Genomic DNA, 16227 nt, shown 5'->3' with positions numbered 1-16227 from the left:
GCGGCGGGGATGACGCACGTCCGGCGCGGGGTCCGCCCCCAGCCATGCCCGCCGGCGTGTCGTGGCCCACCTACCTGCGGGCGCTGGCGGCCAGCATGCTGGCCATGCTCGCGGGGGCCGAGGTCGTGCACAGGTACTACAGGCCTGACCTTGTAAGTGCTCGGGGGTCCCGTCGCTGGTAGCGTGTGTGCGGGTTGGAGGGTCTGTGCCTCGGAAAGGTCTCTGGCCTGGCGGCGGACGCAGATCAGCCTCTACAGAGGCATTGGCCAGGACTTCACTGTGGCCAGTGCTCGGCTCCTCAGCGCAAGAAAGTCAAGGAGCTGCTGGAGCGGCTCCAGGGAAGGGTCATGAAGACCCTGCGTCTCTTGGGAGAGAAGACTGAGACTGGATCTCATTAATGCTTATAAATACCTTAGAGGTGGGTGCAAAGAGAATGGCGCCAGACTATTTTCAGTGGCGCCCCCCGACAGGATGAGGAGCAAAGGCCATGAACTAAACCACAAGAAGTTTCACCTTAATATGAGGAAGAACTTCTTTCCACTGAGGACGGCAGAGCACTGGAACAGTCTGCCCGGGGAGGTCATGGAGTCTCCCTCTCTGGACACATTCCAACCCACCTGTGTGATCTGCTCTAGGTGACCCTGCTTAAACGGGGGCTTGGGCTGGAGGTCCCCTCCAGCTCTTACAATTCTGTGATTCCTCTGGGGAGTCACCTGCACTCTGGACATAGTACCATGTGTCGAGAAGGGTTGTCTGCTGTGGGAAGCTGGGTTTTGGAAAGAGTGTCCAAAAGTGGCAAGAAGGGGCTATACTAGATTTAAATAGACTATTTCCTCCAGTGATGGAAATGAAGGTGACCAAAAGTTGACATTAGAAATTATGACAGACAAGGCTGTCAAGATTACAGTCACAGAACTAAACTCTAAATGAGACTATCCACTAGGGATAATAATGGTTTGGTTTAGCCTCTTGGAGGTCTGACTTGGAAGCTTTCTCTCAACCTCCTGCTTGTGTATAGTTCTTGGGTTTTTTAATTTTCTGGGATACAAGTTTTAAAAAATTACCATTGCTTTAGCTGTCAGCTCAAAATTTAAGCAATGATGCTTCAATCATTGATAAATACATTAGAATTTATGTGTTTTAGTAGTCTTGACTGTAGTCTTCATTACAGGTAAATTGACATATTTATTCAGAGTGCTCAAATGCTATATATCTCTTAAGTAGCATGAATTTTGAGGAGGTGCAGTTCTTGAAATGTCATGTTATCTGGTACCTTTTAAAAATTTTATCTCCAGTTTCAATGCCTTATTTCTACATCAGAGCAGTAGAAGCATTGAAACATTTTCTTCTATCACCAAGAGTATGTGTGGAAACTTCAGCTGTGCTAGAACATCTCCACAAAACTCACTTTAATGGCAAAAAGAAGCTTTACTCCTTGAAAACAAACTGTTCTTCCTTTCATCTTGAGGTTTTTTTTTTTTTTTGCAAATTGTATTTTGCTACTTTAAAATTAGTCAAATTACAAAAAGGTAATAATTCTTAAGGTGTTTTGCATGTAGGAATTATATTCTGCTCAGAAAAGAGGGTGGTAAAATCACAGTTTAGCCCTCATGCTCTTCCAGAGTAAGCTCATTTACTGTTTTGGGGGTTTAGTTTTTCCTCTGTCACAACACTGATGTCTTTCTCTGTTTTTAATAGAGCATACCTGAAATACCTCCTAAGCCTGGAGAACTGAGAACAGAGCTGTTGGGTCTAAAAGAAAGATCAAGCGAAGTTCAGACTTCACAACAGTGACCAGAGTTTATTTTCATTGTGAAAATTAAAACTGATAAAATATTTGTCCAACTGTTTAAGTTGCAGAAATACATATGTGAAATACTGTGCTCCTGTAATGTGTCTTTGCTTTCCTTTGAGCAGAGTTGCAGGCAGCATTAAAAACAAATATACAGTGAATGCTGTTGGTAAAACTCCCATCAGTTCTGTGCCAAAATGCTTGTGAATTTTTAAATCTGGATTACATTTTAAGTATCCTTCAGAATAAGGCATCAAACCATGACACGGATTTATCACTGACAGGAAATCTGCTTCGGTCCACTGTAAGGCTGGAATCTTACAGCTTTCTCATTTCAGTAAAAATGGGACAAATATGTACAGATTACACTGAAATCAGATTTGTTTGTGGTCCATTTGGGCATCTGCATCTGTCTATGGTTGCTTTTGATAGCTGTAAATAGTCAAAACTCTGAAATAAGAAGTGTAGGTTTACCTTTCAGTCTGCAAATAGAATCAGCACAACACTCTTGCACCAGGAACTTGAAGATTCAGTCACCATCCTATGAAGGTGGCTCAACAACCCAGTTTTGAATGGTACAGTATAGAGCTTGGGAAGGTTGGGATTGTTTTACTTGAGAAAGATGCCAGGACAAAGCACAGGCTTCATCCTCAGTTGTCACTTGATTGAACTTGTAAAAACACTCTAACACATTACCCAGTAAGGAAACAAAAAGCTCCCCAATTCCTACTGCCAAAGTACTTGGAAGCCTTTTAAGAGCAGAGGTATCCAGAAATGATCACAGTAAGTGCTACATTTACATCAGTTCTGGCTATGAAGCTATTATTTTATTTATGCCTACCTATGCTGGAGTGGTTTTCCTAGGAAGAAAGGTTTATAGTTCTTAGGCATGTGTATGTGTGTTCTCTCACCAAGTTTTACAGCTGTTGGTGGGATGAACTCCTCTCCTGCTCTTGTTTGCCCATGTGTGCACGTTTTATATAACTAGATCACATCCTCTCTCTCAGGCACCTTTGTTAATGACAGCAAGCAGGCAGTGAGAGAGAGGCCCTGGTAAAACACAGATGTTAAGCCCAAACAAAATCTATCAATGAAAAAGTCTTAATAGATTGACTTCCGGTGAAAAGACTTTTTCCTTTACTGCACCTAAACAAAGCTGAGATTGGCAATCTTCTACTTCAGCAGAAGATAAAGTTTATTGAGGCAAAAATGGGACAGTTCAGCAGTATTTTGTTTCTGTTGTAACTGGGGCATAAACAGCAGTTTTTTGATGATCCCTTTAACAAGCCAGCATTCACCAGCCCTGGCACTGTTACTCACACTTTGTCAGATTATCACCTCTTATGTTGTTGATTTCTGACATGAAAGATGCATTTCTCTCTATTTTCTAAAGGCTGCAGAGGGAAGTTTCTACTAATTAGGCTTAGATTTCTAAGTGTATCCTGCTGCTACTGGAAACCGAGCGACAGGGAGCTCTGCCTTTTCTAGCCCTGAGGGAAATACACTCATTAGTGCCCATCCAGGAATAGCAAAGCTGACAATGCACCGAGTTTTAACAGCAGAGGTGACAGCCCCAGAGTCAGCATCACTGAAAGAAACAGTGCTGACTGAGGGACACTTCCACTACTGACACCATTTTGCTTCAGAGCTGACAAAAAAAAGTTAACTTAAAAGTGCATTTTGTGCTAATAGCAAACATTTGTTACAGCAGTGTAGAGAAAGCAGCTGGACCACAGCCGTGTTGCACATGATACTCTCAGCTGAAGTGTATGAAGAAGCACAAAGCATAACTCTCAAGTATGTTCTTTATTATTTCTGAAATTTAATCAGTTTTGTCACCCTCAAAGCAACCTAAGCAACGAGAACTTCACCTATACAACAGAACTAAGTTTGCTTAAATCCACAAGTAACTTTCAGATTAAGAATACTGGAGGAGGGCACCCTTCCCCTTTAGTTAGGCAAACAAATTTTGCTTCCAAACCATACAGGGGTGGGAGCAACCTTCGCTACTCAGAGGTCAAAGAGAGAGGTGTGGATAGTAATGATACATTTCTGAGTGTATCACTGAAAAAATGTGATACTTCAGGAGGTTGATTGCTACAGAGCACCGAGTCTCACTGCTATAGTAAGGGTACACCCTTTCTGCTCTGTTCAGTAACTTAGTGCCAAAGGCTGCTGCTTCTAAAGCTGACAGTGCTGGCTGCTGAGACTCGTGTTAGACCACTCGGCCTGGGCCAATAACAAAAGGCTCTTCTCTAGGCTACCACTGCAGTGAGCAGAAATCAGAGCCCCCCACCAGACTCCCTCGAGAACCCCCCACACTAAGCTTCCTTTCCTTGACATCTCAGACTTCAAACTCTAAACCCCTAACACAACAACCACACTCGTACATGGCAAAGTTTGGGCAATATAGAAGCCTGGTAAATGAAAAGCAAGTTCTTCTGGTCGGTGTTAAGTGCTCTCACCTAATAAAGCTTATTTTGCTTCAGACTGCAGAAACTTGTAACTTCACAGAAGTTTTGTTAATAAAATAGAAAATATTGGTTCTACTTCCTATGTCCTTCCTCCACAGGGGAAGGCAAAAAAAAAAATCCCCCAAGTCCTCACTGTAAATATTTCCTACCAAGTCTGTGAAGATGTTTTCAAGTGGAGACACTAGTGAGAAAATGTAGTGCTTCATCCAATTACTACATAAAGCTAACATAATGAATGGAAGCTCAACATGTCTAAAACTAACCAGGTTTAACTTCAGTCACATTAACTAGCCACAGCGCTTTGCCATAAGGGACCTAAAACAAGAGTGAAAACATTTAGGAGTAACAGCATTAAGTACATATGAAAAGAACTTCCACCTTTAAAAAAGGTGTAGAAAACAGAACTGCTGTAGGTACACAAGTCAAAGGCAGGGTTTCCAAGCACCATGGAAGATGGTAATAAAGACAGTTCTGGTGGTAGTTGTCCACATAGTGAAAGGAAATGTTTTTTTCCCCCTCATCTATGAAGCTTCTGCTGCCTGTCCTATAGAGTGAAATCACAGGGTCTAGAGCACAAGCTGTTGGATTCACTTCCAATGCCATTTTTAAATGCCCCATATCTCCTCTTAGGCTTGCAGAAGATACCTAACTCAGTCTTATTTCAATTAGCAAGTTCAGTATGCCTCTCAGCTACCAGGTGCATTTGGCTAAGCAGGACAGCAGGTTTTTAAATGTAAATCCCAGCCACAGGTAGATGCTGCAAGGAGGTGTGGGCTGCGCCAGCATGGGAAGGCACAAGGATTGCCAACAAAGAGCCTGTTGCACAGTGCACCTGAATACCCAGAACCATACCTTCCGTTTCTTTCTGCCAGCCCACAAGATGAACTTGCTGTGTATAAATTTAGAGTTGGTGGTGTTTGGGAACATTTTATTTTGTACATGACAAGATTTTACACCAAGTCAGTTAAATAATACAAATTTACATTCATGAGGAATGTTTTTAGAAAAGTGAACTTAAAAAAAAAACTCCTTTACCCTTAAAACCCCAAACCAACCCTCAACATTTTACAGTGGAAAAAAACAAAACAATCTAATTCACATTCCCTCTTAACCCCCCAATGCAGGACAGTAGTTGAGTGCAGTTTACAGTTCATCTTTCACATCTGTGGATTCCTGTGAAGGCAAAAAGAGAATCAGAATATTACTTTTGGGAAGTGGAAAAAGGTTACAAGAACTGTCCCAGAAGAACAGAAATTTGTATTACTGTCATTGCATGTTATATTAGACTGCTGTGCAAACATAATAGCAGTGGCATCAAAATTAAGTAGGTATAGTATAATAAATACCATTTATCAAATCTATTCTTACCTAATCTGACATTTAACAGTAGGAAATTACATTGCTATAAGCTATGTATCTGCACTAGTCACAGGATATCATCTTGCAGGTCTCTTCCAAAAGCAACCTAAAAAAGCAGGCCCAGCTGGGACCTCACAACAACTTTACAAGTTAGTATTATAAAGAAGTTATGCTATTACAAGAGTTCAGCATATCCATCAAGACACAAACTGCAGACATGAGCTAAGTGAAGGCTGACAGCAAATGGCAGGTGAACTGTTCAGAAGCAATGGTGTTGTCTGGAGTGTTATTCCAAACATGTATCGTAAGCATTTAAAATTAGACAATTACAAGTAATTGCTCATGTTTTTGTCCACAAGCTGTGGAAATACCATGAATAATTCTCTTCACTAGAGGATTTGCTGCCATTTTCTTGCCACAGGGCACTATTACAATCTCTAAAGCTTAACTCAGCTCCAGCTTTCAATGTACCTCAGTGTCATCTTTTCACAATACAGTTTAATAAATTTGTACTGCAGTTCTTCCCCCCCTCCAAGAAAATCCTGGAACACCTGACACTAAAATCTAGTGTCATGAAAGGCAAAGTGAACTTTATTGCCAGGTAGCACCCACAGATGACGTTGCACAAAGGACAAGAAAGCATCAAACTTGAGACCTTACCTTCTGTGTTTCACTATCCTCTGCATCAGCATCCACTTCCTCTTCATCCTGTTCTGCCTCCTCAGCTGCATCTTCAGGCTCTTCAGGTTCCTCATCCACCTGTACACAGAGGTCACAAGCAATTTGCTTTACTTGCCAAGGTTGTTTAACTAGTTGTGCACTAGCACAATACAGGCTATAGAAGTATTCACTGTTATTTCCTAACATTTGCCACCAGTTACCTGAAGGAAGAAAGCAAAATCTGTCTATCACTAACACATTCCAGCACGACAGCCAGCAGTTCTTGCACAGCATTATGAGAACCTCTATTACTTGTACCCACTTAGGAATTTTTCCATTAGAGACAGGGGCCAAAGGCCTGTGTGCCCAGTTTACTCCTGTAGAGCCAGCACTTTGTTAAGGACAGGAATAGACTTCAGAAGCATAATGAAATAGAATCTCAAGCAACTATAAAGAAGAGCAAGGAAGAGGGAACGTGAGTATTAAGTACAGACTCATGGCTGGACTTTAGGTAGCTCACTTAAGTGCAGAAAGTTGGATACACTTCATTTTATGCAAGTGAATGAAGCAGCTGTGCTTTTTAAGATTGAGCAATAGTACATCAATTATCAGCCCAAGTGGAAGACAAACTAACCTTTGCATCCAGGTCAATGTTTAAACTCAAACGAAGCATCCTTTCTATTCTGTCTCCGTATTCCTTAGTGTCTGGCAACATATATCCTGATCTCAGAGTTGCAGTTTCAAACAATACCACTGCAAGATCTGAAACAGTTTTGTCGTCTTCATTCTCCTAACATGAAAGAACACCAGAAAATGAAGAGAGACCTGTTAAAGCAGGTTGTATGCAGCCAAGTCAGTCAATGTTTCACTACCGTTATTTATTTACCTTGACTCTCCTCAGCATGTCCTTGATCAGTGGATGCCTGGGGTTAATTTCAAATGTCTTCTTTTGGCTGGCATAGTAACTGAGAAGAGAAATTACAGCACTAAGTTTCGAAGTACAGGACCCTTTAAATCTATACACTGGTTACAGTCACAGTAGCAAGTGTAATTCCCCTCCTTTAATACTGGTGCAACTATAAAAAGCACTCAAGTTACTAAGCTCATCTTCTTTTGCCAACAAACAACAGATACTAAAAGCCATTGACGAGTCTTGCTCACCAGGCAGTTTTACATATTGGGCTTGAAATAATAAATTATTTAAGGCTATATTGGAGACTAACTTGGTTGTAAAATGACCTTAAAATACCCAGGATCATCTGAACCAGGTGGAAGCTTGTTATGGGGCACACCAAGCAAGGGAGGCTGTCAACTGCTTTTTATGTCTGCTGCTACAGAACTGGAAGCTTACTTTGTAGATATATCCTTCCCAGTCTGGTAAGCTTGAGCCTTCATGATTCTTTCCATGTTACCAGACCATCCATACTGACTAGCCACAAGAGCACATGGAGATTGGGTTAAACGCTGAGATAGCACAGCTTTCTCAATCTGTAGGAAAAAAAACACAAACGCAAACACCCTAATGTTAGTTCAGAGAGCTAACAGCTTAATAAAGTAAATAACTCTGCACTTCCCTGTCAATACAAGAATCTCTGAAAAATGTCTAAGATGACATTCTAACTCATTATCTTCCTGAATAAAGATGTTATCCATAAAAGTTCACCCATGAGGACACAGAAGCTACTGTCAAGCCTGTGCTCAAATAATCTGCAAGGTATGCTGTAGCAAGTATGACAAATAAAAATAATCACTACATATAACACAGTATTTTACCTTGTCTTTGAGAGCTTTGTCTTTCATCCAGTTTAAGAGGGGCTCAAATTCTTTTTCCAAGGCTTCCCGACTCTCTTTAGACTTTTCACTTTCTTCAAACTTAACTCCTTCTTTTGCTACATTTTGAAACCTCTTGCCATCGAACTCTGGCAAAGCCTGAATGCAGTATTCATCTACAGGTTCAGTCAGGTAGATCACTTCATAGCCCTTTTTCAGCAAACGCTCAACAAATGGTGAGGACTCAGCCTAGGATGAAAACATTTAAGATGTCAGTTTAATTGCATTTGTAGCAGCAGCTACCAAAACCTGTACACCTATGTGGCAAATACTGGTACCAGAAAAACTGAACTGCAGTAGTAACATAAGCATGGAGTCTCCACGTTTACAGTAAATATGCAATTCACAACATCTATGACACTAAACCTACAAGCTATAACATACTGTACACTCCTTCCCCCTTTCTTGCACTCTTAACACACCTCCTTTCTGCTGGCACCAGCCATGAAATAGATTTTATCTTGCTTCTCTTTCATTCTTTCCACATACTGATCAAGGCTTGTGAGGTTACTTTCATGATGAGAAGACTGGAAGCGCAGAAGTTTAGCGAGCCGGGTACGATTGGAGTGATCCTCAATGACACCAAGCTTCACATTAGTACCAAACTCTTTCCAGAATGTGTCATTGTATTTTTCCTCTGCAATTTTCTTGATCATATCAAGAGTTTTGCGGACAAGTTTCTTTCTGATCACCTAAAAAACAGCAGCAATACTGAGTTACAACAATAAATATTTTGAATAACCCTCAATGCAACCTCACCTCAAGACAAATTCCACTTTGTATCCCTGATCTGAAGTAGACAAGTAATCTAGAAACAGCAATAACTGAGTTTCCTTTACATTAATTTCAGAGTCATGTAACAAAATTCATCATGCTATTAAGTCTCTTAAACCTTGTTGCTGTTGTGTGCTTACAATGAAGGAATTTAAAACCAATTAGCTTACCTTTAACAATTTGTGCTGCTGAAGTGTTTCACGGGATACATTCAAAGGAAGATCATCAGAATCCACCTAATTGGGAAAAAAAGTTTTAAGTCTATCTGGCAGTATTTGAAGCTCAAAAATAAATTAAAGTAATATTTATAATACTCACAACACCCTTAACGAAGTTAAGATACTTGGGCATCATGTCATGGAAGTCATCAGTGATGAACACTCTTCGAACGTACAGCTGAATTTCAAGAGCAGAGAGCACCCAAGTTACTTTAGGGTATTTTTTCTTTTCCACAAAACCATACCCACACACTTTTCTGTCCTACCTTAATGAAGTCACTTTTTTTGGATCCATATTCATCAAACAGTCCACGTGGAGCAGAATTAGGAACAAACAAGATGGATTTGAAAGTTACTTCCCCTTCAGCAGTGAAGTGGATGTATGCCATCGGGTCATCGTGTTCCTGTGAAGAGAGAACACTTTCAATTGACATGGGGAAAATACCAACGAGTTTGGCAAGTAAGTGCGATTATTTTACAACTAATCCACGTAGCCATGCTTTGCTAGAGTCTATCCTGGAGACGAAACTTAAACTTTCACCAGCAGAGTTACTCATATAAAAATAACTTTCCTAAGTAACCTTCCTGGAGACCTCCCAAGTTTTTCTGGATTTTTACAAGCCAGTCACTAAACAGTTACCAACAGGACAATAACCAATAGAGTTATCATCACACCACAGTTAAGATACTTTTGAGTAACACATTACACTGTACTGATACAAAGAACACTTCTAGGAAACTGTCTCCCTCTTCCTTCCACCATGTGCAACAAACACCACAGCCCTGACTAAATACAAATTTCCCTTTATCATTTAAACACATCAGTAAGTTTCACATGAGCTGCAACATAGTACTTTCCAAATCTAGAGTAATTAACACTTGGGATGGCACTACCCTCTCTCTGGAAAAAATATTAATTTCTGACTGAGATTTTCTACCTTCCAGGCTCTCTGCAGTTCCATCTACTGACAACAATTAATTAATTCTTCTGAAATAGCCCATCCTATAAGCATTCAGTTTTATTTACATAGCAAGAGATACTACAGCAAGTCTCTTGCTTTGGAATTACCTTGAGGCCCAGAGCTTACCTTGGAAAAGGTTTTGTAAAAAGCTTTGTATTCATCTTCTTCAACTTCTTTAGATGGTCTCTGCCAGATTGGTTTTATATCATTCATGAGCTCCCAGTCCCAGACAGTCTTTTCAACCTAAGTAAATAAACAAAATAGTATAGAAAAGACTCATTCTTTACTTCAGGTTAGGCTAATTAAAGGCCCTCCACTGAAGCCAAAACATAAAATACCACGTCAAAATCCCAAACATGCTCTCATTTACAAAATTATACAATGACCTGGATGTTCTCATTTTAAGTATACACACTAGTGGAACACAAGGGAATAAAACTTTCGTCTACTACAATGTAGTGTGTTCCATGTACATTTAACGCATCCACTAAGCACCAGTATTTCTGTTCTAATCCCACTTTGGAAAAATCTTCCCAGCAGAGTATATTAAATTTAAACTCATCAACAGGGTCAGATTACAGAATTCCGCTACCATTTCAAGTGGTTCATGCAAGTACTTATAATTAGCTGTGACCACAGCTTCACGAGGCTACTGCCAATCATCTGCCTGACTTCTACCTAGTCTGTTTGATTTAAAATCTCTCCTACCATCTTCTTTAAATGAATTTGCTTCTTGAAAGCACACACTACTGAAATGCACCTCTGCAAGACTACCTAGGAAAATTGTTATCTGACACAAGTTACAGGACCCCAAGACTAACAAAGCTCACCTTCTTAGTTTTGGGTTTCTTTTCTTCCTCCTCTTCTTCAACTGCTGCTTCATCATCTGTTTCTTCTTCTTTCTCCTTTGCTTCCTCCTCTTCAATGGGTTCTTCAACAGTCTCTGTCTAAACAGACAGCCACAGGTGGGGATTTGAACACCTACACTTTCTACCAGGTATGTGTAGTATTCTCTCAAACAGTTAAATCTTTCACAGCACTGACTTCTGCTATTTGTCCGTTGCAAACATCTCTATGGATGGTATTTTTCAGTTACTTTTTCATTAATAAATACTTTCCTTCCTACACTGGCAGATCACCACACTAAAGTTTAAGTTTTTCAATTTTTTACACATAATGCTTATTAGAGACTTGATGGATTTTAAGTTAGTGCTACACCAAGAAAATATCACAAACAGACCTAAAATCTAAGACACTGCCCTGTTTCTTTTAGAAGGGTATCTAGCCACAGCTCTGCTTGAACACTTAACAGAGCTTTCATCTAGCAAAGCCAGCAAAACAAAGATCCTTATTAGTAATTAGCAGTGTTTTTCTTTGGTAAAGTTCTTTGAATCAGAATAAAACCAAGATCCTTTAAAGTTTGGGATTTTAGCAACAGACCAGCATTCAGGAAAAAAAAACCAAACCAAAACAAAACAAAAAAACCACTACTAAAATAGCAGCCAAAAGAGCCAGGAAAGAAGAATTTTAGAAATTAGACAAGAAGGAGCTCTATGGCAGGCCCTCAGTCTTCATGAAAGGCCAGACAGCCATCATAACCAAAGCTTATACTGGACAACACTCAGTTAAATACACTTACCTTGCTGCTCCATACATATATGGGGAAGTTTATGAACTGGGAGTATTTCTTCACTAGATTTTTAACAGTGTCCAGCTCAAGGTAATCAGATGCTTCCTCCTTCAAGACAAGGCTAAAGAAAAAAAAAAAATCCCAAACCAAACTTTTTTATGTGCTGGACAAGTATTTGGCAGTTTAATAGCAGAATATATATTTCTTATGCCTCTGAGACCAACTGAGCCAGAGCATGGTGCTAATAACCAAGAGTGAGCGTTGATCCACATATGGGATCATTCACTTAAGAGCTGGCTTGATGATCTTTGTGGGTCCCAACTCAGAACAACCTGTAATTTTTGCTTCAGCCATAGCAATTCAGATTTATGCAAGTGAGCTTTTTTATTAGTTCAGCTCCAAGTATCTCTGAAAAAATAAAATTCTTACTCAACCAGCAATTGTTTTCACTGGCTGAGGGAGAACACAACATTCAAAAGTTTAAATGAAAACATCGAATCGTACTGGTACTTAGCAGGATCTTGATGAACCCTCATGGGCTTCACTTCAAACTAAAACATCAAGATCAACTTTTTTACACTGAGTCCTTCCTCCAGAAAGACCTCCTCTAAATCCAGACCAAATAAATTTACCTTCTCATTAAAGCAATGAGAATAGGACTAGCAAATTACCTCCAGTCTGAAATTTGCACCAGACCAGCCTCACTGATATATGAACAGCAGCCAGATTCCAAGCAAAGCTCTACAGCCCCTGTATAGGTTTTGACAGGCCAGAATTGCGTTGAGTGACTGAATGAGCCTGAAGGCAGCTGAACTGTCTGGAATTACTTGCTGACAGTTGTCAAGACATTCATAGTTTTGTTAGCTCATCTAACAGAACATGAACTACATTTCTTTTTGGATGCAGTTTGTGTTTTGCATGTTTCTATTAAACTGAATAATGCTGTATTAAAAGTAGTAAATTGGTCACGAAGCTAAAGTCACTCACATATTCCAATAAGCAAGGCGTACCCATCCAACCTTTTTCATTTTAAGACTAAAGAAACTTCATACTTACGTTATGGTTGTGCCACGTCCTAAGGTGTTCCCTCTTGGGTCACTGATCACAGAAAATTCATTTGAATCTGACTCCCAAATATGCTGAGTATCATTGTTGTGTTTTGATGTGACAATAACTCTGTCTGCTACTAAGAAAGCAGAATAAAAGCCAACACCAAACTGGCCAATTAACTCAGATGTTGACTGGCTATCATCCTGCATTTCAGTCATCTTGTTTAAAAATTCACTTGTACCAGACTTTGCAATGGTACCCAAGTTTTTAACTAACTCCTCCTTTGTCATGCCAATACCCGTGTCTGTAACATGAAGCATGTTCTTCTCTTTATCACACTGAAAAAAAATAAAGACAAAAATGCAGTCTGACTTCACCGTGAATCTTCATACACGAAGAAAAGTGGTACATAGTAGCTATTCAAATTCAAACATGCTTAGCAACAATAAACTGAAGACCTTCCTTCAAAGTAGTCCAACACTTTAGTTGCTCTTTATAAAAACAGAAATATATTCTTACCATTAAAAGAGAAAGTCTTTGATAGAAATCATTGCAAGGGTCCTCATGTGGTCCTAACTTGTATTTACATCAGCATTAAGCCAAAAATAGAAATTTAATGATGGAGTGTATTTTTACATTCCTCCACCACTTCTTCGAAAGATACGCATCTAATCCTTCTTACCTTGATTTTGACTGTAAGTTCCTCGTTGCCAGCAAGAGCATTTTCATCAGTTAATGATATCAACCGTATCTTATCTAAAGCATCTGACGCATTTGAAATAAGTTCCCGCAGGAAAATCTGAAACCAGCAGTAGAAAATAGAAACCAGTAGTCAGGAATGCCAGGAGAGAAACAGACACACCTCCCAAAATTCTAACATGATATGCAGATGAAGGCACTAACCTCTTTATTTTTATATAAAGAATTGATAATTAGCTTCATCATTCTGTTCACTTCTGCTTGAAATGCAAACTTCTCAGATTTTTCTCTGATTTCTTTGATCTGGGATGCATTTAGGCCATCTAGTTGGATAGCTTCTTCCTCTCTATTAGGACAGTGAAAACCCATCAAGGAGTCTCATCCACAAACAGCAAGACTAATTAAATTTTATCACAAAGCAGCAGCAATAACACTAAAACAGTGATGCAGCACAAAATGATCACGAGTCAAGTGCAAGAGCAGCAATCCTCAACTACGTTACCATAATCCAAAAACTCGAGTGAAAAGTCATGCTTGCAAGCAAGAGTTTTTAAATAAAAAATTCAGGCAATAATACAGGTAGTCTTAAAGGTACTGCAATTCTCAGCATGTGGTGCATCTCACAGGGGTGAGGCATTTCATAGGCATAGAGCTATTTCACCCACAAGCACTAAACTGACAACATTTATGCACGAGAAAACCCAAATCAATAGTCATCGATACTCGATAAACACAAGTTTGACTTTTCTGAATCCAAGTTCTCAAGCTCATTTTTATTTAGAAGGAATCAGTCTTCTACAGGAATGTTTTATTTCCCCCAGCTGACTGGACCTCTCTTTTGAGCAGCATTCCCCCCTTACTTCTGAGGCGCTACTGATGCTCAAATTAACCCTTCCAAAAGCAGAGCGCCGCAGGTACCAACCTCTGAACAACTTCATCATCCGTCCGAGACCCTTCTCTGCTTTTGCCCAAGTCATCTTCCACGGTCCCATCTACATCCACCTCATCGGCTCTGACCGACACTGGGAAAACAAGGAAAGCAGCGCTCTGAGCCCGATCCCCGCACTACGCGCTGCCCAACTTCTTCCCTTAGCCCTCCCCACGCCCTGAGGCCCAGCGCGGCCCCTCGAGCCCCCCAGCCCAGGGGAGCTCAGCCCAAGCGGGGACGCGGGGGCCGGGCAGGGGAGGCCCCTCCCGCCCTCCGCCCAGCGGCGACGGCGCAGGAGCCGCGCTCCCCGCCCCCATCCCCGGAGAGGGCCAGGCCCGGGCAGGGCAGCCGAGGGCCCCGGCACCGCTTCCCCTCCCCGCGGGGCAGACTGGGGGGTCCCGCCGCAGACCGCACCTCCCCGGGGCGGCCTCCGTTCCCCCCACCCCGGCACACGGCGGGGGAAGGCGGGTGGGCGGGGGCCTGCTGACCGGGACCCTGACACCCCTCCGCCAGAACCTTCCAGAAACCCGCAGGCACTCACCGGCCAGAAGCAGCACACACGCTAGAGCGAGCCCCCAGGCCGACTTCATGGCGGCCGCAGAGACAAGAGAAGAGCCCCCGGCGCCGCCGCCCCGCGCTCCCGAGCCCGTCCCGCGCCGCCGCCGACCCCGCTGGAGCGGCCGCGGCCCTCCCCCTCCGGCTTATCAACCCCAGGGTGGGGGGGCCCGCGCCGCTCGGCCCAATAGCAGCGCACCACGCCAAACACGCAGCCAATAGAGAGCTCGGGAAGGCGGGGCGTGCAGCCGTCGCCGCCAATCGTGACTTTCCATGTGCGGTTTCCTGCGGTCGGAGCGTGGCCGGCGCCCATTGGCGGGCGGAGCGGCGCTCGGCCAATGGCGTGCGCGGGGGGGCGTGGCCAGCGCGGCCCCGCGCGGCGCTGCAATGAATGATGCGCGGTGTTTAACGGCGGCACCACGTGGGGCGCGGCCGCGGGAGCGATGGGGACCATCTCCGCACGGAACACCGGCTCCGTCCGCTTCCGGGGACACCCGGGATGCTCATCGGGGAGACGAGGTGCTACGGCAACGTGCACTTCCGGCTCGGCGGCACTCCCGAGTTCTGAGAAGAGCGAAAAGTCATGATTAGAGCCATGTCCAGCTGGGCCGAGCGGCGGGAGCAGCACCGAGCCTGGGCCGCCGTAGCTGCCGGCAGGGGCAGCGCGGCGCTGGCGGTTCCGCTGTCCGCCCCAGCGAGTGGGGGCCGAAACGCAGGGGCTGCGTGCGCCGTTCTGCGCGTTGCATGCCGGGAGCTGTAGTTCGCGCCGTCGGTGCCCGTGGCGCCTCCGCCATGGCTGGGCGGACATGGCAGGGCGACCATTCTCCCGGGAGCTCGTTAGCGCTCCTCAGCCTGCCTGGGGCCTTTGTTATCCACCCGCAGCCCTCCCTGCCCCGGGGAGGGCGGCTCCAGCGGCTGCCGCCGGCGGGAGGGGACACGGGCACGGGCACGGACCTGCCGCCGCGGTGCCGCCCTGGCGGGCAGCGGCAGCGTGAGGCAGCTGCGGTCCGCGGCACTGCTGCTCCCGAAACGAGACCTTTTCCGTGCATTTCCAGTGTCCCTGGCAGGGCACCGCTGTTAACAGCGTATGCTAATAAGCTACTTGAAATAACTTATAACCCCATGCTGAAAAAGTCTGCCCAGGCTCGCATGTGCCAGTCACCTGTTTCATATTACACCTTTAACTCTAGACTTCATGGGGAAGTGGGGAAAAAACGCACCGAATAAAAAACAAACAAACAAAAACCCCAAACCAAAAAACCCCAAACTTGCAAACAATAATTTAGTGGACTTTGT

At 43.2% G+C, this 16227-nt stretch overlaps 2 protein-coding genes across 2 annotated transcripts; one reads left to right on the top strand and one right to left on the bottom strand.

Annotated features, from left to right (window-relative positions):
- Nucleotides 1-17: 17 nt before the first annotated feature.
- Nucleotides 18-1881, top strand: UQCC6 (ubiquinol-cytochrome c reductase complex assembly factor 6). Its single transcript, XM_021536307.4, has 2 exons — nucleotides 18-152; nucleotides 1699-1881. Exons 1-2 carry the CDS (start codon nucleotides 45-47, stop codon nucleotides 1792-1794), a joined length of 204 nt encoding a protein of 67 aa, XP_021391982.1. The 5' UTR covers nucleotides 18-44; the 3' UTR covers nucleotides 1795-1881.
- A 3296-nt stretch (nucleotides 1882-5177) lies between these two features.
- On the bottom strand, nucleotides 5178-15054 carry HSP90B1 (heat shock protein 90 beta family member 1). Its single transcript, XM_021536320.4, has 18 exons — nucleotides 14918-15054; nucleotides 14371-14470; nucleotides 13653-13794; nucleotides 13432-13548; nucleotides 12756-13087; nucleotides 11709-11820; nucleotides 10900-11016; nucleotides 10196-10312; nucleotides 9374-9511; nucleotides 9208-9285; nucleotides 9060-9125; nucleotides 8538-8807; nucleotides 8059-8304; nucleotides 7637-7773; nucleotides 7172-7250; nucleotides 6920-7075; nucleotides 6286-6384; nucleotides 5178-5439 (listed from the first exon to the last, which is right to left on the bottom strand). Exons 1-18 carry the CDS (start codon nucleotides 14964-14966, stop codon nucleotides 5410-5412), a joined length of 2385 nt encoding a protein of 794 aa, XP_021391995.3. The 5' UTR covers nucleotides 14967-15054; the 3' UTR covers nucleotides 5178-5409.
- Between the last annotated feature and the right edge of the window lie 1173 nt (nucleotides 15055-16227).

Source organism: Lonchura striata, chromosome 1A (genome assembly GCF_050655825.1).
Source record: "Lonchura striata isolate lonStrDom1 chromosome 1A, ASM5065582v1, whole genome shotgun sequence".
NCBI lineage: Eukaryota > Metazoa > Chordata > Aves > Passeriformes > Estrildidae > Lonchura > Lonchura striata.
Note: the sequence above shows the minus strand (reverse complement) of the source record. Positions and strands in the feature narration are given on the sequence as shown.